At 46.1% G+C, this 24,222-nt stretch overlaps 1 protein-coding gene across 1 annotated transcript in view; it reads left to right on the plus strand.

Annotated features, from left to right (window-relative positions):
* LOC140716176 (uncharacterized) overlaps positions 1-22,943 on the plus strand; it is a 45,598-nt gene extending 22,655 nt beyond the window's left edge. Inside the window, 1 exon segment of the mRNA XM_073028820.1 lies at positions 20,847-22,943. Coding sequence (XP_072884921.1) covers positions 20,847-22,280 — 1,434 coding nt within the window. The 3' untranslated portion in view covers positions 22,281-22,943.
* Positions 22,944-24,222: the final 1,279 nt, after the last annotated feature.

Here is a 24,222-nt window from a genome sequence, read left to right on the forward strand (position 1 = left end):
ATACATACCCCGTATTTGCCTTGACTGATAAAAGCAAGCATTCCGTGAGGCTTGTTTACCACCCTGTCAACCTGTGTAGCCACTTGCAATCAGTCATGAACCTGGATCCCAAAATCTCTCTGGTCAGAAACTCTGTTAAGGACCTTGCCCAAACATTATACTGTCTCCTCGCATTTTCCCTACCAAGGTACAACTCTTCACATTAATCTGGGTTAAACTCCATCTGCCATTTCTCTGCCTATATCTGCAACTGACCTGTATCACACTGTATTCTTTCTCAGTCTTCTACACTCTCCACATCTCCTCCAATCTTGGTATCATCCACAAACTTACTAACCCACCTGTCTACATTTTCACCCAGGTCATTTATGTACATCACAAACAGCAGAGGTCCCAGCGCAGATCCCTGAGGAACACCACTAATTACAGACCTCCAGTTTGAATTAGTCCCTTCAACCACTATCCTCTGTTTTCTATATGCAAGCCAGTTCTGAATCCAAACAGCCAATTTGCTGTGGACCCCATACATCTTAATCTTCTGAATTAGCCTCCCATGAGGGATTTTGTCAAACGCCTTACTAAAATCCAAGTAGACCATATCCACTCATTGATCTCTCATCACCTTGTCAAAAAAATACCTCAATTAAGCTGGTAAGGCACGACCTCCCACGTACAAAGCCATGCTGGCTCTCCCTAATTAGGCCACGGGTTTGGAAGTGCTTATATATCTTCTCCCCGAAGAATTTTCTCCAGGAATTTTGCTAGGATCACCATTCTGTAGTTCTGGATTTTTCCTTGTTCCCGTTTTAAGTAGAGATACAACATTAGCCAGTCAGCAGTCGTCCAGGATCTCGCCTGTGGCTACAGATAACATGAAGAACATGGTGGGTCAAGGGTCCACCAATCCCATCTCTTTCCTCCTTCAATAACTTGCGTAAATCCGTCAGGTCCTGGAGATTTATCCACCTTAAAACTCATTAGGAGGCCCAAAACTTCCTCCTCCGTGACCCCAAAATGCCTTAATATGTTTGTACACTCAACACTGATCTCCTGGTCCTCCATATCCTTTTCCTTGGTAAATACTGAAGCAAAGTTCTCATTAAATACCTCACTCACATCCTAGCACATGTTCCCCCTTTTTCCTTGATTGGTCCCACCCTCTCCCGAGTTATCCTCTTACTTTTGATGTATGTATAGAATGCCTTGGGATTCACCTTAATCCTATTTGCCGAGGACTTTTCAAGGCCCCTCCTGACTTTCCTAATTCCCTTCTCTAGTTCTTTTCTGGCTCCTTTATAATCCTCATGCGCTTCATTTGATCTGAAATTCTGAAGCTTTACATACTTCTCCTTGTCTAAATTCATCACCTCTCTGGACATCCAAAGTTCTCTCTTTCCATCCCTGTCCTTCCTTCTAACAGGAACATACATTCCTTGTACTCAGTGCAATTGATCTTTAAACACCCTCCACATGTCTAATGTGGGCTTGCCAATTAACTCTTCTTGCCTAATGCCCTTTTAGTCGGTCCTACCCCGATTGAAAACTCTCCCGCAAGGACCATGCCTATCTTTGTCCATAGAAACCCTGAAAGATGAGGAGTTGTGGTCACTGTTCCCTAACTGCTCACCCACTGACAGGTTGGTCAGCTTGCCCAGGCTCATTACCCAACGCCAAGTCCAGTATGGCCCCCCCCCCTCTCATTGGACCATCCACATATTGATTTAAGGAACCTTCCTGGACAAACTCTGCCCCATCTAAACCCCTTGCACGGAGAAGGCCGCAGTTTATATTAGGGAGGTTGAATTCCCCCCATTGACAACAACCCTGTTATTTTTACACATTTCCTTAATCTGTTCCTTGATGTCTTGGTTGCTGTTACGGAGTCAGTTGTACAATCCCATCTGTGTGATTACAATCTTCCTACTCCTGAGCTCCACCCAAATGGACTCAGCGTCTGACGTCTCCCCTGAGTGCAGCTGTGATATTGTCCCTGATTAGTAGCCCAACTCCTCCTCTATCTTTTCTAAAACTTCAAAAATCTGATACATCAATCACCCATTCCTTCCCCTCTCTCAACCAGTTTTTAGTGATGGCCACAACATCATATTTCCATGTACTGATCCATGCTCTGTTCATCACCTTTACCGATAATACTCCTAGCATTAAAACACACACACTTCAAACTATCTGACCCATCATACCTGATATTTCAACTTTCCCTGATACCTACCTTCCGGTCCAATCCTCCCTTACTGATCTGGGGCTCCAGTTCTCAGTCCTCTGCAAAACTCCCCCAGGTAGCATTAGCAAACCTCCTGGCCAGGATATTGATTCTCCTTCAGCTCACGTGTCACCTGTCCTTCTTCTACAGGTCACCCCCTTCCCCAGAAAATGTTCCAATGATCCAAGAAAGTGAGACCTTGCCCCCTGCACCATCTCCTCAGCCACTCATTCATCCGGGCTATCACCCCATTCCTACTTGCACAAGCCCATGGCACAGGGAGTAATCTGGACCTTTTCGACCTCTTTCTTAACTCCATATACCCACTGCGTAGGACCTCTTCCCCTTTTCTGCCACTGATATGCACCAAAACCTCTGGCTGTTCTCCCTCTCCCTTTGAGAGTATCCTCCAATACATCATGGACCCGAGCACCCAGAAGGGAACACACATTCCTGGTGTCTCTGTTCCGACCATTGAATCTCCTTCCTGCCCCCCTAACTATTGACTCCTCTGTAACTACCACATCGCCTGACTTTCCCTTTCCCTGTTGAGCCTCAGAGCAGGCCACGGTGCCACCCAGCCTGGCCGCTAGTCATCCCCCACAGCAGTATATGAAGAGGTATAATTGTTTCTGAGGGGAATGGCCACTGCATTGACTTCTTAACCCCCTTACCTCTCCTGGTGGTCACCCATCTCCAGTCCGATGCCCGTGCTCTGGGTGTGACCGCCTCTTCAAAGGTGTCGTTTATAATGTCTTCAGCCTCCCGGATGATCCCGAGCACATCCTACTCCAGCTGCAACTCCCTGACCCAGTCAGTCAGGTGCACTTCCCACAGATGTATTCATCGGGGAAACCGTCAGGGATTCCAATATCTACACCTGACAGGAGGAGCGTTCCATCCTGACTCGGTAGTGTATGAAACTACAAGGCTTCCCTCCTCTTAGTGTGCCCGTGCCTGTGAAGCCAAAGCCTTCCCACTCTGACAGTGGCCGCTCTGCTTGATCCAACTATGCTCTTACTTGCAGCCGAGTCAGCCACTGACACCGGCACTCACCGACCGCATCGTGTACTTTTACAGCCAGCAGTCACGTGACCAGGTACGGGTGTACCGCTGAGCGCACGTCTGTTAGCAGTTCGCTGTGGTGTTGGTCAGGGTACGGCATGCAACTTTCAACAGCTACATAAAAAATATAAAGGATTGTATAAAGTGAAGTTAAAGGATAAAGGATGGATGTTGAATAAAATGGGCATGGAAACATAAATAACGGCATTTATTTACAATACATAGAAACATAGAAAACCTACAGCACAATACAGGCCCTTCGGCCCACAAAGTTGTGCCGAACACGTCCCTACCGTAGAAATTACTAGGCTTACCCACAGCCCTCTATTTTTCTAAGCTCCACGTACCTATCCAAAAGTCTCTTAAAAGACCCTATCGTATCCACCTCCACCACCGTCGCCGGCAGCACATTCCACACACTCACCACTCTCTGTGTAAAAATCTTACCCCTGACATCTCCTCTGTACCTACTCCCCAGCACCTTAAACCTGTGTCCTCTTGTGCTAACCATTTCAGCCCTGGGAAAAAGCCTCTGACCATCCACATGATCAATGCCTCTCATCATCTTATACACCTCTATCAGGTCACCTCTCATCCTCCATCGCTCCAAGGAGAAAAGGCCGAGTTCACTCAGCCTATTATCATAAGGCATGCTCCCCAATCCAGGCAACATCCTTGTAAATCTCCTCTGCACCCTTTCTATGGCTTCCACATCCTTCCTGTAGTGAGGTGACCAGAACTGAGCACAGTACTCCAAGTGGGGTCTGACCAGGGTCCTATATAGCTGCAACATTACCTCTCGGCTCCTAAATTCAATCCCACGATTGATGAAAGCCAATACACCATTTGCCGCCTTAACCACAGAGTCAACCTGTGCAGCTGCTTTGAGTGTCCTATGGACTCGGACCCCAAGATCCCTCTGATCCTCCACATTGCCAAGAGTCTTACCATTAATACTATATTCTGCCATCATATTTGACCCACCAAAATGAAGGAATACAAACAGCATTATAAAAAAAAGTGGTTTAGAGTGTTTCAGGAACACGAGAAAATCTGCAGATACTAGAAACCGAAGCAACACACAAAATGCAGGAGGAACTCAGCAGGTCAGGCAGCATCTACGGAAAAGAGTAAACAGTAGATGTTTGGGGTCTCAACCTTTCAGTCCTGATGAAGGGTCTTGGCCTGAACGTAGACTGCTTATTTGTTCTTCCAGGTGTGTGTGTGTGTGTGTGTGTGTGTGTGTGTGTGTGTGTGTGTGTGTGTGTGTGTGTGTGTGTGTGTGTGTGTGTGTGTGTGTGTGTGTGTGTGTGTGTGTGTGTGTGTGTGTGTGTGTGTGTGTGTGTGTGTGTGTGTGTGTGTGTGTATTAAGTGTTTGCTGTGGTGAGATAGTAAATAGGTGGGGCTAACTAGAATGGTTGATCAGATTAACAGCCTGGGGGGAGAAACTGTCAAAATGGTGTTAAATTGTTGTTTAATAGTGCTTTCCAGAAGGGAGTTTTTAGAAAAGGCATTATGAATCGTGTCTGCGATGATTTTCCCTGCCCAGTTCTTTCTCCTAGGCACATACAATTCCTACATTGCAGCCAATGACGTTTTGACAGTTTGCTGTAGTTTTTGTAAACTCTGAGAGGATGCCACATCAAGCCAGGCAGTAATGGCTGATGCGAGGATGCTCTCTGTGATGTCAGAGTAGAATTGCACCTGTACGTCTGGGGAAGATGGAATTTTACCAACTGCCCCCAGTGGTAGAGGGGCTTCTGGCACCGGTGAGGGGAGGGGCCTGTGCTGCTCCTGGACAAGGGTGGGACAACGAGTCAACTACACCTTCCACCTCTGATCAACGAGTCTCTTTGCAGAACTTGCTCCCTGTGACCAACTCAGCAGAACAAAGTTCAGGTTTCCCAGAAAGCTTGCATTTTGGGGAAAGTTCTAAACATTTTCTATTGGTGTTCTAAACATTTTCTATTGGTGTTCTCAGCTTTTTCATTTGATTGTGGATATATTGTAAAATAATTGTAATATGTGTCACAAATCCAAAACTTTGATTAAAAACTACATTAGTGCCCTTTATTGTTCTGAACGACATTATGTTAAGTTTCAAACACAAGATTCTACAAATGCTGAAAGTCCAAAGGTACACGTAAGATGAAAGAGCTGATTGTGGACTTCAGGAAGGGTAAGACAAAGGAACACATTCCAATCCTCATAGAGGGATCAGAAGTGGAGAGAGCGAGCAGCTTCAAGTTCCTGGGTGTCAAGATCTCTGAGGATCTAACCTGGTCCCAACATAACGATGTAGTTATAAAGAAGGCAAGACAGCAGCTATACTTTATTAGGAACTTGCAGAGATTTGGCATGTCAACAAATACACTCAAAACCTCTATAGCAATGTGGAGAGCATTCTGACAGACTGCATCACTGTCTGGTATGGGGGTGAGGGGCTACTGCACAGGACCGAAAGAAGCTGCAGAAGGTTGTAAATCTAGTCAGCTCCACCTTGGGCAGTAGCCTACAAAGTACCCAGGACATCCTCGGGGAGCGGTGTCTCAGAAAGGCAGCGTCCATTATTAAGGACCTCCAGCACCCAGGGCATGCCCTTTTCTCACTGTTACCATCAGGTAGGAGATACAGAAGCCTGAAGGCACACACTCAGCAATTCAGGAACAGCTTCTTCCCCTCTGCCATCCGATTCCTAAGTGGAGAGTGAAGCTCTGGACATCACCTCACTTTTTTTTAATATACAGTATTTCTGTTTTTGCACATTTTTAAAAATCTATCCAATATATGTAATTGATTTACTTGTTTATTTATTATCATTTTTTTCTCTCTCTGCTAGATTATGTATTGCTTTAAACTGCAGCTGCTGAGTTAACAAATTTCACGTCACATGCCGGTGATAATAAACCTGATTCTGATTCTGACACAGAAAATGCCAGGGGAACTCAGCGGTTTGGGCAGATTAAATACCTGAACAATGCTACTGCTTTTTCCCCTCCTGTAGTACGCTTGGGATTCCGGGTGCTCCTCATCCGGGCCTGCTCATTTAAGGATACTTGAGTTTTCCACGTGTTCACTGCTAACATGTCCAATGCCTCGGCTACCTCCGGTATTACTCAGAGAACCCTCTTCCCTGGTGAAGTCAGGTGCAAAGGATTTGCCTCTTTGGACCACACCTTCAGAAAAAACAAACAAAATACTCACTGAACACCATGCACAAATTCCCACGTTAATCTTCCATACACTATTATTTACTACTTATAGACCCAGAATTGGGTTTATTAAGATGGACAAAAGTCGTGCATTTTGCTGTTTGGAAGCAGTATATAAAATTATGCAGCAAAATATGTGGAAACAAATAAGTAGCAGAGCCCGAACGGAGAGTAAAATAGTGAGGTTGTGTTCATGGACCATTCAGAAAACCCTGTTCCTAAAATACCGAGTGTGTCTTTAGGCTCCTAAACCCCCTCCCCGATGGTAGTAAGGCGATGTCCTGGACGGTGGGGTCTTTGCTGACGGATGTGGTATTTTGAGACATGGACTTTTGAAGATGTGGACGGTAGAGAAGCATTTTCCCGTGGTGGGGAGGCCAGTGGCCTTCACGGAGCATTTTCCATGCGCAGGTTCCAAACTCGGTCAGCTCCGTCATGGGCATCGGACCCCACCCCCAGCATCCAGGACATCTTCAAAAGCCAATGATTGAAAAGGCATCATTAAGGACCCCCATCACCCAGGAGGCACCCTCTTCTGATCGTAACCAACAGAGTGGAACGACAGGAGCCCAAAGGCACACGATCAACTTTTTCAGAACAGCTTCTTCTGCCATCAGATGTCTGATTGGTTGATGAACCCACAAACACTGGTCCCTCTCTTTTTGACCTACATATTTAATTTTTATTATACAGCAGCTATTTCTTATTTTTTATGCATTACACTGCACTACTGCCTCAAAACAACATATCCGTGAAAACAAAACATAAAATCAGATGTACAAACATCGAACACTACAGCCCTTCGGCCTACAATGTTGTTTCTATATCCACACAACACATTTGGATTCCCATTAATTTTGGCAGATAATCTTTTCTAAGCTGCTTTCTCTGCTGCTCTTATTAAGTCTTCGTTTCCCTGTTCATAGAGCCCATATGTCTAAATCTAAACTATCTCGATTCTACCCTGGCATTAGTCCGCTCTGTGATAAATGCAAGAGGGGCGTGGCCTCTCTCATCCACATGTACTGGTTCTGTCCTAGCTTGGAGAAATTCTGGAAAGATGTCTTCACTACATTATCGGGTATTCTGAATCAGCACCTAGAACCTAACCCCTTAATTGCTCTGTTCGGTTTTTGGGGCGAGACAGATTTATGTCTGGGTCTGACCAAATGCCGAATACTATCCTTTGCCTCTCTCCTGGCGAGACGCTTGATCCTCCTCAGATGGAGAGATGTTGCCCCGCCTACACATGCGCAATGGCTTAACGACATTATGGCCTGCTTGGACCTCGAAAAAATTCATTATTCAGTTCTCAATTCGGATTTAAAGTTCCATAAGGTCTGGGGGCCTTTTATCGAGTACTTTCATAACCTTCCTCTTGACTAGGGTTTTTTTTTTTCTTTTTTTTTCTCTTCTTTTTGGTCCCTTGCTTTCAGCTCCCTTTTTTTTCTGGTAGTAGGCATTATTATCCTCTGTTGCTAAGTGTATTCACAGTCTGGGAGTTTGACTGTCCTGACTTATACTCTCTATATTGTGTGGTGGTTGGTCTGGAGTTGTTGTTGTTTTTTTCTTGTGTTGTGGGGCTTGGGGAGGACACTAAGCTCACTTGTCTTTAATTTAGGTGCTTTTTTGTTAAATTCTCTTCGTTTGCAGCATATTGTTATTGTATGCGTAATCTTGCACTGTATTAATGCTCCCCACTGGGATTTGGGGCTTTTAATTTTGTAAAATGTTTTGAAAAACTAATTTAAAATTTTTTTTTAAAAAAGTCTTCATTTCCCATCCAATTCCTTCCTAATCAGCCCTGGCTCTTCTGGTCACTAACGAGAGAAAATCTGCAGATGCTGGAAATCCAAGCCAACACACAAAATGCTGGAGGAACTCAGCAGGCCCAGGCAGCATCTATGGCAAAAGGTGCAGTCGACGGTTCAGGCAAAGATCCTTCGACAGGACTGGAGAAAAACAGATGAGGAGTAGATTTTAAAGATGGGGGGGCGGGAGAGAAGCAAAGGTGAGAGGTGAAACCGGGATGGGGAGGGGTGAAATAAAGAGCTGGAATGTTGATTGGTAAAAGAGATACAGGGCTGGAGAAGGGGGAATCTGATAGGAGAGGACAGAAGGCCATGGAAGAAAGATAAGGGGGAGGAGCACCAGAGGGAGGTGAAGGGCAGTCAAGGAGGTAACGTGAGAGGGGAAAAGGGGATGGGGAATGGTGAGGGTGGGGCCACTACTGGAAGTTTGAGAAATCGATGTTGATGCCATCAGGTTGGAGGCCCCTTTGTAGCTTTCTGGAGATTTGTGTAGAGCTAATTGTTTAATGATGTTGTGTAGTGACTTTGGGATGATACCAGCTGTAGATATTAATATCAGGACAATGCATACCCTGCTGATGCTCCATAGTCTTTCAATTTCCTCTTTTAATTCAGCATATTTCCAGTGCCTTTCAGTTATTGATTTCTGTAAGTTATGTGTGTTTGGAATAGCTATCCCTATTAACTGTGCTTGCTTGTTTATTCTGTAATATTATATCCAGGTGGTGATTATGGCTTGTCCCATCTGTACTTGTTCATCCATTGTAATATAATTGCGTTGGGCAAAAGGGCTGACAATGGGTAGTCCAGACTGCCTAACACCATGCTACCTACCACGAAGGACAGATATAGAGGAAAGTGACGGGAAAAGGCCAGTAACGTCATAGAGGAACACACCCACCTTGCTCATGGACTGTTGCCCCACTCCCCTCAGGGAGGAGGCTCTGTAACATCTACACCAGCACCACCAGACCTAAAAACATTTTCTCTCTCCAAGCAGTAAGGCTAATCAACATCTCCACGCCCACCACCACCACCATTTCTTGTCAGTCTCCTTAAGCACAGACGCTTAAATTGTACGTGAAATAATCTTGAATCTGAATGTCGGGTGCGGGGACAATAAATTTATGCAATTGTCCATCACATTTAAGTTGTTGGGAGATTTATATGTAGAGATTGGCAGTCCCGTTTGGGGAACGAGACCCTGTACAAAGGGTCTCCAGTTTAATTTCCAACCTCCGCCAGCAGGGGGCACCCGTTGCAATGTGAAGCGGCCCAGAGCGCAGGCGCACGACCGACGTCGCGTCAGAAACACGCGCACTGCGGATCTTCCAGGCGGAAGCCGCTGGAAAGCAGGTAGGGGCAAATTGTCGGGCCGTGGGATGTTTCACCGCTGAGGCTGAATCGGGGGGAACAGCCCCTGGCCGGGGGACACTCGGTCCAATTCCAGTAAACCCCGCGGGTCACCGCACCGGGACGGCGTCGGCCATCTTCCCGCGGCCCGCGCCGCCGCTGCGGCTTTGTCCTGCCAACCTGCCCCAAGATGCATTGCGGCAATAGTCGCGCATGCGCGATTCGCTGCAACGCCATGTTTGTAGTCCATTTGGAAACTGTGGCTGCAGAAAATGCAGACAGATTTTAAACAAATGGCCTAACCGACATCCTGATCTTTCTAGCCGCAGGCTGTATATATTTGGAAAATTTTTATATCTTCTTTATTTCCATATATTACCTATTTTCGTATAAAATTTGTACAAATATTGGGAATCATTTATAAACTATTGAAAAAATAATCCCTGATAATACGTTTATCTGAATTGTGTGGGAAAATTAAAAATATGGATAAAATAGAGTACAGAAACATGTTCTTTGGATATTTATGTCACATTTGCTTTTGCTTAGTTTTCCAATGATCTTGTACTTTTGCCCACAAAAGGGTTTCTCTCTAGCCTGTCAAGATACTGAGTGATGTTTATACCTCTATCAGATCTCCCCCAACCATCTGTTTTCAGAGCAATCCCCACTTCTTCAGTCCATCCGGAGAACTAAAATTCCTCATCCCTGAGTCATCTATTCTTCCAGGAATAAAGCTTCAAAAACACTAGGTAGTGATAGAGATCTAGAAGATTATAAGGATAGCAAGAAGGCGCTTAAGAATGGAATTAGGAGAGCCAGAAGGGGCCATGCGAAGGCCTTGGCGGACAGGATTAAGGAAAACCCCAAGGCATTCTACAAGTATGTGAAGAGCAAGAGAATAAGACATGAGAGAATAGGACCTATCAAGTGTGACAGTGGAAAAGTGTGTAGGGAACCGGAGGAGATAGCAAAGGTACTAATGAATACTTTGCTTCAGTATTCACTACGGAAAAGGATCTTGGCGATTGTAGGGATGACTTACAGTGGTCTGAAAAGCTTGAGCATGTAGATATTAAGAAAGAGGATGTGCTGGAGCTTTTGGAAAGCATCAAGTTGGATAAATCACCGGGACCGGATGAGATGTACCCCAGGCTACTGTGGGAGGTGAGGGAGGAAATTGCCGAGCGATGATCTTTACATTATCAGTGGTGACGAGAGAGAGAGGCTCTGGATGATTGGAGGGTTGCAGGTGTTGTTCCCTTATTCAAGAAAGGGAGTAGAGATAGCCCAGGAAATTATAGACCAGTGAGTCTTACTTCAGTGGTTGGCAAATTGATGGAGAAGCATCCTGAGAGGCAGGATTTATAAACATTTGGAGAGGCATAATATGATAAGGAATAGTCAGCATGGCTTTATCAAAGGCAGGTCGTGCCTTACGAGCCTGACTGAATTTTTTGAGGATGTGACTAAACACATTGATAAAGGTAGAGCAGTAAATGTAGTGTATATGGATTTCAGCAAGGCATTCGATAAGGTACCCTCTGCAAGGCTTATTGAGAAAGTAAGGAGGCATGGGATCCAAAGGGACATTGCTTTGTGGATCCAGAACTGGCTTGCCCACAGAAGGCAAAGAATGGTTGTAGACAGGTCATATTCTGCATGGAGGTCGGTGACCAGTGGTGTGCCTCAGGGATCTGTTCTGGGACCCCTGCTCTTTGTGATTTTTATAAATGACCTGGATGAGGAAGTGGAGGGATGGGTTAGTAAGTTTGCTGATGACACAAAGGTTGGGGGTGTTGTGGATAGTGTGGAGGGCTGTCAGAGGTTACAGCGGGACAGTGATAGGATGCAAAACTGGGCTGAGAAGTGGCAGGTGGAATTCAACCCAGAGAAGTCTGAGGTGGTTCATTTTGGTAGATCATATATGATAGCAGAATATAGCATTAATGCTAGTACTCTTGGCAGTGTGGAGGGTTAGAGGGATCTTGGGGTCTGAGTCCATAGGACACTCAAAGCTGCTGCGCAGGTTGACTCTGTGGTTAAGATGGCGTACAGTGGGGCTTCCAGTGATGTCATCATCCAGAATGGCAGCTTAAGTCAATAACTCCTCCAGAAAAACGCATATTTTGCCCCGTTAATCCAGCAAAAATAATATCTTTCGAAAATACCTGAATTGATAAGGGGGGCAAGAATGGGGAAAAAGAATGGAGATAAAAAAAGCATCACTGCAGAGCCTGTGGACGAGAGGGGTGTGCAGCGAGCGGCTCTCCTACCCGAACGCATGGTGGTGAGGCTGACGATGGGCCCTGTTCCGGCGAAGCGGCAAATGTGATCAAAATTCTGGAAGAGATACGGAGATTCCAAAAATCTATAAAACAGCAACTAATTGATATCAAGTCAGAGCTCACCAACGTCAGTTAAAAAATAGCGGTGGCAGATACTCGAATTGAGAAGGTGGAAGATCGCGTGCAAAACGTGGAATGGATACTAAGTAAGACGATAAAAATATTAAATCAACAAGAAAGTAAACTGCTTGACCAGGAGGGAAGCTCACGGTAGAAAAATATCAGGATATACAATGTTCCCGAAGGAGCGGTGGGTCTGTCTATGACGGAGTTTGTAGGAAAGTTGCTGCGGGACACGCTAGAGATTCCTTCGACTATGGAGCTGGAAATTGAGAGGGCGCATCGTGCGCTCGTTCCAAGGCCTACTGGAGACAGAGAAGATAAGCTACGCTCAATAATAATTAGATTCCTTCGATACAATACCAAGGCGGAGATTCTATGAAGGGCCTGGGGAAAGAAGAGGGTGTTTTTGGACGGGAAATTAATATATTTTGATCAAGATTACCCCCTGGCGGTCCTGCAGAAACGTAACGAATACTCTGCAGTAAAGCAAATATTAAAGCAAGGAAAGATTAGATTCTGAACCCCGTACCCTGCTAAACTGCGAGTGTTTTATGAAGATGGGATCCAACTGTATCAGACGGTGGAAGAGGCGACTACAGACATGAAGGCCAGAGCGTTGCCTGTCAGTGTGATCAAACCGAGGGAAAGCCTGGCTGAGCAGTTATCCCACTCTGCTTGGGAAATACTGAGAGAATCGCGAAAGCAGGGGACGGGAGGAGGACGAGAGAAATATATCAGGAAGAGACTGGGAATTTTCTGAAGACAGCCCTCACCCCCTCCAGAAGAGCCATAAGGTTTGGCTAACTTTAAAAGTGTTGAGAAGCTAAACGGAAGTAAAACTAGACGGTGCTATACATATCTCGAGAAATACTTATTATAATTTGGATTTTATATTACTCAATTATTCTTTTTTATTCATTCATTCACTCCTTTTTCCCCACCTAAATGAGAATATATATTTGGGAGGAATACACAGGGAAATCTTTTCTACATAATGGGCATAGGTTTGTTCACTTACTTTTATGGGTACTGCAATGGGGGCCCTCAACTCACAGGTAGGAGGGGTTATCCCCCACAGCTAGACATTTCCTCTAGCTCAACGCAGGGTCATCTACTAGAGACCTCAGCCTTGGAATCACACATTTGTTGCCATTGTTGTTATTATTTGGGTTTCTTGGTTCTTATTTGTTCAGGGAGTAGATCGATTAAGATTTATCCTGCTAATTTCAATGTTACATTGACAGATAAATACACATGGCTAAGGACAAAGTAAAATTCATTTCTTTTAATGTCATTGGGCTGTTAAATCCAATCAAATGCAGTAAAATTCTATCCAAAATGAAAAAAGAACAAGCCCATGTAGTATATTTACAGGAAACTCACTTAAGTGATAATGAGCATGGAAAATTAAAGACTATTTCTTCACTAAAGCTTCACTAATTTGTTTTCTCCTCATATAATCAGGACACAGGAGAGGATTTGCTATTCTGATCTCAAGCAAGCTAAATTTTGAAAAATTATTCAAAATGGGAAATAAGGAGGGCAGATGTATTCTGGTAAGGGGGAATATAGATGGAAATTCAGTTACTCTATTGAATATATACACACCCCCAGGAAGTGATATGTTTCTTTCAGAAAATTACTAATATTATGGTAACGGAAACAGAAGGTCTCCTGATATGTGGGGGAGACTTAAATTTACAATTACAACCAAATTTAGTTTCTTCCAATAGAAAAACCTATGAAACAAAATTCTTACATAAGGAAGTTATTACACTTTTTGAGGATGTTGGTCTAATTGATATATGGAGGGACCTTTTCCCCAGCAGAAGGGATTACATTCATTATTCTGTTCCCCATTCTGTATATACAAGAATAGACTATTTCATAACATCTGGAAAAGACAAAGACAAAATAAACACCTGTGGAATTGGGACAATAGATGTAAGTGACCATGCACTTATATATTTATCTGTTGATTTTGACCTACAACCAAAGAATACTATTTGGAAACTAAATTCAAGTCTACTCAATGATCCCTTCTTTAAGGAACAAATTTAAAAAGAAATTAGTCTTTACTTAGAATTCAATGATAATGGAGAGGTTTCACCTCCCATTCTATGGGATACTCTGAAGGCTGTCTTAAGAGGGAAAATTATGGCGATATCTTCATATAAGGAATAAAACATTAGAGGAATTACAAAATAGGCTGAAGGAACTAGAAAAAAACCACAAATTGAATTTGGCACAGGATACATGAGAGGAAATTTTTTAAAAATAGGAATGAAATTAATAGTTTGGCTACACAAGAAATCAGGAAAACAGAGACATTGTGAAAGTGGATCTATGAAAATACTGGCGTGGAAACTGAAAAAAAAGTTAGCAGAAAATACAATTCATAGAATTAGGAATCCAAGAACAAAAATGATTTTTAAAAAATAAGCTAAATGAAATTCAAGAAGCTTTTGAAGTGTTTTACAAAACTCTATATTCCAAAGTTCCAGGGGGAAGCATAACCCAAATTGACACCTTCTTGAATTCTCTAGAGTTACCCACTTTAAGCACAGAACAAAATAGAACGATGACTGCTGACATAACTGAAGTTGAACTAAAAACTGCAATTAGTAGGCTTAAATTAAGCAAGTCACCAGGATCAGATGGGTATACGGCAGAGTGGTACAAAGAATTTAAAAATGAGTTAATTCCTGTTTTACTCCCCACACTGAATTGGCTCTAAAAAAGGCTCAAATGCCTTCCAGCTGGAAGGAGGCGATAATCTCAGCGATACTGAAACAAGGCAAGGATAAAATGGAACGTGGGTCATTTAGACCAATATCCATTCTTAATGTAGATTATAGATTATTTACCTCTATCATGGCCAAACGATTAGAAGAGTTTCTACCCACACTGATACGTAACGATCAGACAGGTTTTATACAACAACGCCAGACACAAGACAATATACGAAGGACACTTCACATTATGGATCATATAAAAAGAAATAAAATTGAAGCAATAGTGATAAGCGTGGACACTGAAAAGGCATTTGATTCAGTTAATTGGAATTTTCTTTACAGAGTTTTACATAGATTTGGTTTACATGACACAATTATTAAAACTATACAGATACTATATGACAACCCTACTGCTAGGATTTAAATCAGTGGATATTTATCAAATAGTTTTACCCTAGAAAGGGGCACGAGACAGGGTTGTGCATGGTCATCACTACTTTTCGCATTATATCTGGAACCGTTAGCTCAATACATCAGACAAAATGAAGATATCAGGGGAATTGCTATTAAAGAGACAGAGCATAAATTGGCCTGTTACACGGATGACATTTTAATCTATCTAGGGAAACCAAAATACTCTTTACCTAAATTGATGCAATCCTTTGAACAATATGGTCAATTATCAGGATACAAGATCAACATAGATAAAACCCAATTACTTTCATATAACTATAGCCCACCAAGAGAAATTAGATATCCCTGGGCATGGCACACAGAGTCTTTCAAATATTTGGCAAAATTATCAGAATGCAATTATCTGCCTATATATTAAAAAAATTAAGGAAGATATAACAAGATGGAACCTAATTCCTTTTTTTAGTTTCAGTTCAAGGATTGAATCTATTAAAATGAATATACTGCCCAGACTGTTATATCTCTTTCAGACCCTACCAATAGAGGTTCGCCAATCACCTTTCCAGCTCTTAGCTTCATCCCACCCCCTCCGGTCTTCTCCTATCATTTCGCATTTCCCCCTCCCCCTCCTACTTTCAAATCTCTTAGTATCTTTCTCTTCAGTTAGTCCTGACGAAGGGTCTCGGCCCGAAACGTCGACAGTGCTTCTCCTTATAGATGCTACCTGGCCTGCTGTGTTCCACCAGCATTTCGTGTGTGTTGTACATACTACCTTGAGATTCATTGCCCTGCAAGCATTTGCAGACTATAAGGCACAGGAGCAAAGTATTCTATTCAGCCGATTGAGTCTGCTCTGCCATTTAATCATGGCTGATTTATATCCCTCTCCTGCCTTCTCCCCGTGACCTCTGACACCCTGGCTGAACTTTAACCTTTGTGCAGCCGACTGTTGGAGTGCCAACCCATTGCTCACTGATCTTGCTGACTGGCATGTCGAGGAAGGTTGATAGTGACGAGGCCGAGGCCGTCTGCCTGCATTGGACTGGTCTCCCTGTCCCTCATGCTCGGAGGACGGTGCAGCAGGCTTGGATCTTGGGCGAGGGTCGATCGCCGTGGTTTGTGGATTGTTTTTCGAGGACTCTGCGGTCCTGTTACACGTGCTTCTGATTTCTGTTACTCTTGGTCTTTTGCACAATTTTGATCAAGGCGCACTGAAGCGGACTGGCTTTGCGGCCTTCAGGGCTAAATTGAACTGATGTGAGCAGAATGTCCCTGACTGCTTCAAGGACTCTGTGGTTCGATGTTTTCTATTCTGTGTGTTATTCGCTTGTTTCAGAATCAGAATCAGGTTTACAGGTGGCCCCCGTTTTTCAAACGTTCGCTTTACGACAGCTCGCTGTTACGAAAGACCTACAGTAGTACCTGTTTTCGCTAACCAAAGAGGATTTTCGCTTTTACGAGAAAAAGACGCCCGCTCTATACATGTGTTTACCCCAAGAAAGACTACAATGAACGTGAAGTCTTGTGCGGGCAGTTGTGTGCGCATGTGTGTACGTGCATATGCATGTACGTGTGTAGGCGTGTACGTGTGCAGGCGTGTACGTGCCGATTTTTTTCTCCAAATCGATTTCAGCTCGCTGTCTTCCCGATTTTGATAAGTGAAATTACACCATACATACAATATTTCTGCTTTATATAGGGTGTGTATTTATCATATCATTCCTGCTTTTACTATAAGTGTTATTTTAGGTTTTATGTGTTATTTGGTATGATTTGGTAGGTTATTTTTTGGGTCTGGGAATGCTCAAAAATTTTTCCCATATAAATTAGTGGTAATTGCTTCTTCGCTTTATGACATTTTGGCTTACAAACGGTTTCATAGGAACGCTCTGCTTTCGGATAGCGGGGGAACCTGTGTTATCACCGGCATGTGTCGTGAAATTTGTTAACTTGGCAGCAGCAGTTCAATGCAATACAGAATATAGAAGAACAAATAAATAAATTATAGTATATGTATATTGAATAGATTAAAAATCATGCAAAAACAGCAGTAATATATATTTAAAAAGTGAGGATATTTAAAAAGTCCAAAGATTCAATGTCCATTTAGGAATCAGATGGCAGAGGGGAAGAAGCTGTTCCTGAATTGCTGAGTGTGTGCCTTCAGGCTTCTGTACCTCCTACCTGATGGTAACAGTGAGAAAAGGGCATGCCCTGGGTGCTGGAGGTCTTTAATAGTGGACACTGCCTTTCTGAGACACAGTTCCTTGAAGATGTCCTGGGTACTTTGTAGGCTAGTGCCCAAGATGGAGCTGACTAGATTTACAACCTTCTGCAGCTTCTTTCGGTCCTGTGCAGTAGCCTCCACCCCCATACCAGACAGTGATGCAGCCTGTCAGAATGCTCTCCATGGTACATCTATAGAAGTTTTTGAGTGTTTTTGTTGACATACCAAATCTCTTCAAACTCCTAAATAAGTATAGTCGCTGTCTTGCCTTCTTTAAAACTACATTGATATGTTGGGACCAGGTTAGATCCTCAGAGATCATCACACCCAAGAACTTGTAACTGCTCACTCTCTCCACTTCTGATCCCTCTATGAGGATTGGTACGTGTTCCTTCGTCTTACCCTTCCGGAAGTCCACAATCAGCTCTTTCGTCTTACTGACGTTGAGTGCCAGGTTGTTGATAGATAGATAGATTGCTGCGGCATTATTCCATGAGTTGGCATATCTCACTCCTGTACGCCCTCTCATCACCACCTGAGATTCTGTCAGCAATGGTTGTATCATCAGGAAATCTATAGATGGTATTTGAGCTATGCCTAGCCACACAGTCATGTGTATATAGAGAGTGGAGCAGTGGGCTAAACACACACCCCTGAGGTGCACCGGTGTTGGTTGTCAGCGAGGAGGAGATGTTATCACCAATCCGCACAGATTGTGGTCTTCCAGTTAGGAAGTCAAGGATGCAAATGCAGAGGGAGGTACAGAGGCCCAGGTTCTGCAACTTCTCAATCAGGATTGTGGGAATGATGGTATTAAATGCTGAGCTATAGTCGATGAACAGCATCCTGACGTAGGTGTTTGTGTTGTCCAGGTGGTCTAAAGCCGTGTGAAGAGCCATTGAGATTGCGTCTGCCGTTGACCTATTGTGGTGATAGGCAAATTGCAGGGGGTCCAGGTCCTTGCTGAGGCAGGAAATTTTTTGACGTTTGAGCAATTTGTTCTTTTAAATCGAGCATCGGGTGTTTCTTTGTTGGGGGTTCTGTGGTGTTTGTGTATTCTGTGGCTGTCTATAGGAAGACGACCCTCAGGGTTGTATATTGCACACATACTTCGATAATAAATGTACTTTGAATCTTTGATCAAAACCCTATCAACGTCTGCTTTCAATATGCCAAATGACTTGGCCTCCGGAGATGTATTTGGCAGTGAATTCCACAGATTTACCACCCTCTTGTTACAGAAATTCTTCATCTCTGAACTAAATGGATGTCCCTTTATTCCGAGGCTGTGCCCTCTAGTCCTAGACTCCACCTCTACAGGAAACAGCCACTCTATCTAGGCTTTTCAATATTCAATAGGTTTCAATGAGATCCCCACTCATTCTTCTGAACAAGGGGAAAATAAAGAAGTCCTGTACAGTTTATGAATGTTACATCTAAATAAAGACTGATGAATTGTGCAAAGGAGACAAATTGGACAAATAAAAGTATAACTGTTGAGAACATGAATTAAAGTGAGTGCGTAGGTTGTGGAATCAGTTCAGAGTTGTGGTGAGTGAAGTTATCCATGTCTGATGCTTGTAGATCTGTGGAGGTGGGGCTAACCCTCTTTCCTAAAGACAAGCGAGCTGCTGAGTACTTCCGAGGTGACTACAAATACTCTTCTCAGCTGCTGTCTAGCTATTGATGGCTTCTGTTCCCTCTGTTTTACAGGGCAATACAAGCGGAAGATGTACTGGGAGTCTCAGACCCCACAGAACGCCACTTCTGAATATCATCACCTGTTGGATATGGAAGAGGCGATACTTGTTTGTCTTCTTCCTGGAGAGAGATTACAAAACTTCCTTGTGACAGTGAGCGTGACACCTCTGAATGGGAATCTTCAGTAGCACCAAGCTTGGAGATACCTTCAGACAGAGGGGAAGGACACTTCAATCGACAGCAAGAAGATGCCAAATGCATTTCCGTCGTGCGTGAGGTTACGATTTTCAGAAAGTCAGAAAGATTTTCCTCACTTCACACAAGGATCGGACAAGTGATATCTCGGTCCAGGTTAGGGACTTTACCTGCTTGGTCTGTAAAGAACTTGCTGCTGTATCCTCCCCCGAAGCCATCACACTCGTGTTCCAAGTTGGTGGGGTGGATAAGAAGGTGTTTGGTATGTTGGCCTTCATCAGTGGGGGAGATTGAGTTGAAGACCCGCGAGTTAACGTTACAGCTCTATAAAACCCTGGCTAGACCACACTGGGAATACTCTGTTCAGTCTGCTGTCACCTCATTATAGGAAGAATGTAGAAGCTTTCAATCTACCAGGAATCTGCCTGCACTAGAGAGCATGTCCTTTGAGGAAACGTTGAGTGAACTAGGACGCTTCTCTTTGGAGAGAAGGAGGATGAGAGGTGTACAAGATGAGGAGAGACTTAGTTCGAGTGGCTAGTCAGAGACTTTTTCCCCAAGGTAGAAGCGGCTAATACAAGGGTGGCTAGCAGAAAGTAAAGGTGGGGGAATGTTAGAGGTGAGTTTATTTTTAAAAACAGAGAGAGTGGCAGAGGAAAATGTATTAGGGACGTTTAAGAAACTTGAGGAGAATGGAAGACTGTGTTGGAGGGGAGGGTTGGGTTGATCTTAGAGTAGGTTAAAAGGGGCAGTCCTGTGCTTGGTCCGCCAGAGCAAGCAGGATCTCCCAGTGGCCACACATTTTAATTCCACATCCCATTCCCATTCTGATATGTCTATCCATGGCCTCCTCTACTGTCAAGATGAAGCCACACTCAGGTTGGAGGAACAACACCTTATATTCTGTCTGGGTAGCCTCCAACCTGATGGCATGAACATTGACTTCTCTAACTTCCGTTAATGCCCCTCCTCCCCTTCTTACCCCATCCTTGACAATATTTAGTTGTTTGTTTTTTTCTCTCTCTCTGGCCGTCACTCTGCCTGTTCTCCATCTCCCTCTGATGCTCCCCTCCCCCTTTCTTTCTCCCGAGGCCTCCCGTCCCATGATCCTTTCCCTTCTCCAGCTCTGTATCACTTTTGCCAATCACCTTTCCGGCTCTCAGCTTCACCCCACCCCCTCCGGTCTTCTCCTATCATTTCGCATTTCCCCTTCCCCCTCCTACTTTCAAATCTCTTACTATCTTTCAGTTAATCCTGACGAAGGGTCTCGGCCCAAAACATCGACAGTGCTTCTCCTTATAGATGCTGCCTGGCCTGCTGCGTTCCACCAGTATTTTGTGTGCGTTGTTTGAATTTCCTGCATCTGCAGATTTCCTCGAGTTTGTTCTGTAATGCTCTGTGTTTTGTGTTTTATATTCCAGTACATTCCAGCTGAAGACAGACCTTTCCACTGCACCCCAAGAGGGAAGGATTCACTATGTCATCTGACTCGATACCCCAGCGGGTTCACCCCAGGGATAAGTTGTTCACATGCTCTGAGTGTGGGAAGGGATTCAATTGGCCGTCTGAACTGATGACCCACCAGCGGGTTCACACCGGGGAGAGGCCGTTCACCTGCTCCGATTGCGGAAAGGGATTCACGTGCTCTTCCAACCTGCTTAAGCACCAGCGGGTGCACACTGGGGAGAGGCCGTTCACCTGCTCCCAGTGCGGGAAAGGATTCAATCAGTCAACCAACCTGGAGATACACCAGCGCACTCACACCGGGGTGAGGCCGTTCACCTGCTCCGAGTGCGGGAAGGGATTCACTCAGTCCTCCCACCTGCAGACGCACCAGCGGATTCACACCGGGGAGAAGCCGTTCGTCTGCTCCGAGTGTGGGAAGGGATTCACCGAGTCATCCAGCCTGACGAGACACCAACATGTTCACACTGGAGAGAGACCGTTCACCTGCAGCGAGTGTGGGAAAGGCTTCATGCAGTCGTTCGAACTGATGACACACCAGCGAGTTCACACTGGGGAGAAGCCGTTCACCTGCTCTCAGTGCGGGAGGGGATTCACTCAGTCATCTGCCCTGATGAGGCACCAACGAGTTCACACCGGGGAGAGGCTGTTCACCTGCTCTGACTGTGGGAAGGGATTCAAATGGCTAACGTGCCTGGTGACCCACCAGCGGATCCACACCGGAGAGAGGCCGTTCACCTGCTCCGACTGTGGGATCGGGTTCACCACAGTATCTAATCTGCTGAGACACCAGCGGATCCACACCGGGGAGAGACCCTTCTCCTGCTCAGAATGCGGGAAACGCTTCATGCATTCATCAGAACTTGTGACGCACCAGCGAATCCACACCGGGGAGAGGCCGTTCACCTGCTCCGACTGTGGGATCGGATTCACCACATCGTCAAACCTGCTGAGACACCAGCGGATCCACACCGGGGAGAGACCGTTCACCTGCTCCGAGTGTGGGAAGGGCTTCACTCAGTTACCCAATTTATTGAGACACCAGCGGGTCCACCCTGGGGAGACGCCGTACATCTGCCCTCATTGTGGGAAGAAGTTTGCCCGATTGTTAAATCTTCAGACACACCAATGGGTCCACACCGGGGAGAAGCCATTCACCTGCTCCGAGTGCGGGAAGGGATTCACTCAATCGTCCCATCTGCAGAGACACCAGCAGATGCACTCCGGGGAGAAGCCATTAATCTGCACTGACTGATCCAGCCTGACGAGTCACCAGCATGTTCACACTGGAGAGAGACCGTTCACCTGTACCGAATGTGGGAAAGGCTTCATACGATCGTTTGAACTGATAACACACCAGCGAGTTCACACCGGGGAGAGGCCGTTCACCTGCTCCGTGTGTGGGAAGGGATACGCTCGGTCATTCTGCCTGGCGAGACACCAGCGGGTTCACACCCAGGAGAAAGTGTAACTGTGTGACACGTTGACACTGAAACACTACAGTCACCGAGACTCCGGGTGAGTTCACAGTGACTTTGGGCTGTTGCTTTCTGCCGTTCCTGATGCCTGATCAGACCAAGGACTGAGCCCTGGTCAGTTTGGGATTTGTTTCTGATGGTATCTAAATCCTGTAACTGGGTTAGCGAAATCCATGTCACAGCCCCTTTGAATCTGTAACACTCTGGGAGTGAAGTAGGAAGCCAGGCTCCTCGGCCAAACTCGTGTTCCGGCCTCCGCCCAGAGTCAACCTGCTGCCAGTGGCACCAGGCTCCATTCTACTCACCGGTTTCGTTGTGTTGTGCTGTGTAACATCTGAACAAAGGTGAATCGTAGGAGAAGTGTGAGGTGGTGCTAATGGAAATGATTCTGCGATAGTCTGAGGGTGTTGGAATGCAGGAGTTTTACTGTATCTCCCCTTTCTGTGTTCAGTCGATCACAGCTGCATGTACAAAATTCTGTGGGGTGAATGCCACGGCTCTCTCCTCTGAGGTTGGGTAAGAGGCCACGGGTTAAGGGTGAGCAGTGATCCTGAGGGGGAGCTTCTTCACTCAGAGTTTGGAGGGAGGGTGGAACGAGCTGCCGGTGGAAGTGGGTTTGATTCCAACGTTCAAGAGGAGTTCAGATATCACATGGATGGGAGGGTGTCGAGGGGTACGGTTCGGGTGTGGAGGGGTGCGGAGGGGTACGGTTCGGGTGCGGAGGGGTACGGTTCGGGTGTGGAGGGGTGCGGAGGGATACAGTTCGGGTGTGGAGGGGTACGGTTCGGTGTGGAGGGGTACGGTTCGGGTGTGGAGGGGTACGGTTTGGGTGTGGAGGGGTACGGTTCAGGTGTGGAGGGGTGCGGAGGGGTACAGTTCGGGTGTGGAGGGGTACGGTTCGGGTGTGGAGGGGTGCGGAGGGGTACAGTTCGGGTGTGGAGGGGTGCGGAGGGGTACAGTTCGGGTGTGGAGGGGTACGGTTCGGGTGCGGAGGGGTACAGTTCGGGTGCGGAGGGGTACAGTTCGGGTGAGGAGGGGTGCGGAGGGGTACAGTTCGGGTGTGGAGGGGTACAGTTCGGGTGTGGAGGGGTACGGTTCTGGTGCGGAGGGGTACAGTTCGGGTGTGGAGGGGTACAGTTCGGGTGTGGAGGGGTACAGTTCGGGTGTGGAGGGGTACAGTTCGGGTGCGGAGGGGTACGGTTCTGGTGCGGAGGGGTACAGTTCGGGTGCGGAGGGGTACAGTTCGGGTGCGGAGGGGTACAGTTCGGGTGCGGAGGGGTACGGTTCGGGTGCGGAGGGGTGCGGAGGGGTACGGTTCGGGTGCGGAGGGGTGCGGAGGGGTACGGTTCGGGTGCGGAGGGATACGGTTCGGGTGCGGAGGGGTACGGTTCGGGTGCGGAGGGATACGGTTCGGGTGTGGAGGGGTACGGTTCGGGTGCGGAGGGGTACGGTTCGGGTGCGGAGGGGTACGGTTTGGGTGTGGAGGGGTACGGTTCGGGTGTGGAGGGGTACGGTTCTGGTGTGGAGGGGTGCGGTTCGGGTGTGGAGGGGTGCGGTTCGGGTGTGGAGGGGTACGGTTCGGGTGTGGAGGGGTACAGTTCGGGTGTGGAGGGGTACGGTTCGGGTGTGGAGGGGTACGGTTCGGGTGTGGAGGGGTACAGTTCGGGTGCGGAGGGGTACGGTTCGGGTGTGGAGGGGTACGGTTCGGGTGTGGAGGGGTACGGTTCGGGTGTGGAGGGGTGCGGAGGGGTACAGTTCGGGTGCGGAGGGGTACGGTTCGGGTGTGGAGGGGTACGGTTCGGGTGTGGAGGGGTACGGTTCGGGTGTGGAGGGGTGCGGAGGGGTACGGTTCGGGTGTGGAGGGGTACAGTTCGGGTGCGGAGGGGTACGGTTCGGGTGCGGAGGGGTACAGTTCGGGTGTGGAGGGGTGCGGAG

This window comes from Hemitrygon akajei, chromosome 25 (assembly GCF_048418815.1).
Source record: "Hemitrygon akajei chromosome 25, sHemAka1.3, whole genome shotgun sequence".
Lineage (NCBI taxonomy): Eukaryota > Metazoa > Chordata > Chondrichthyes > Myliobatiformes > Dasyatidae > Hemitrygon > Hemitrygon akajei.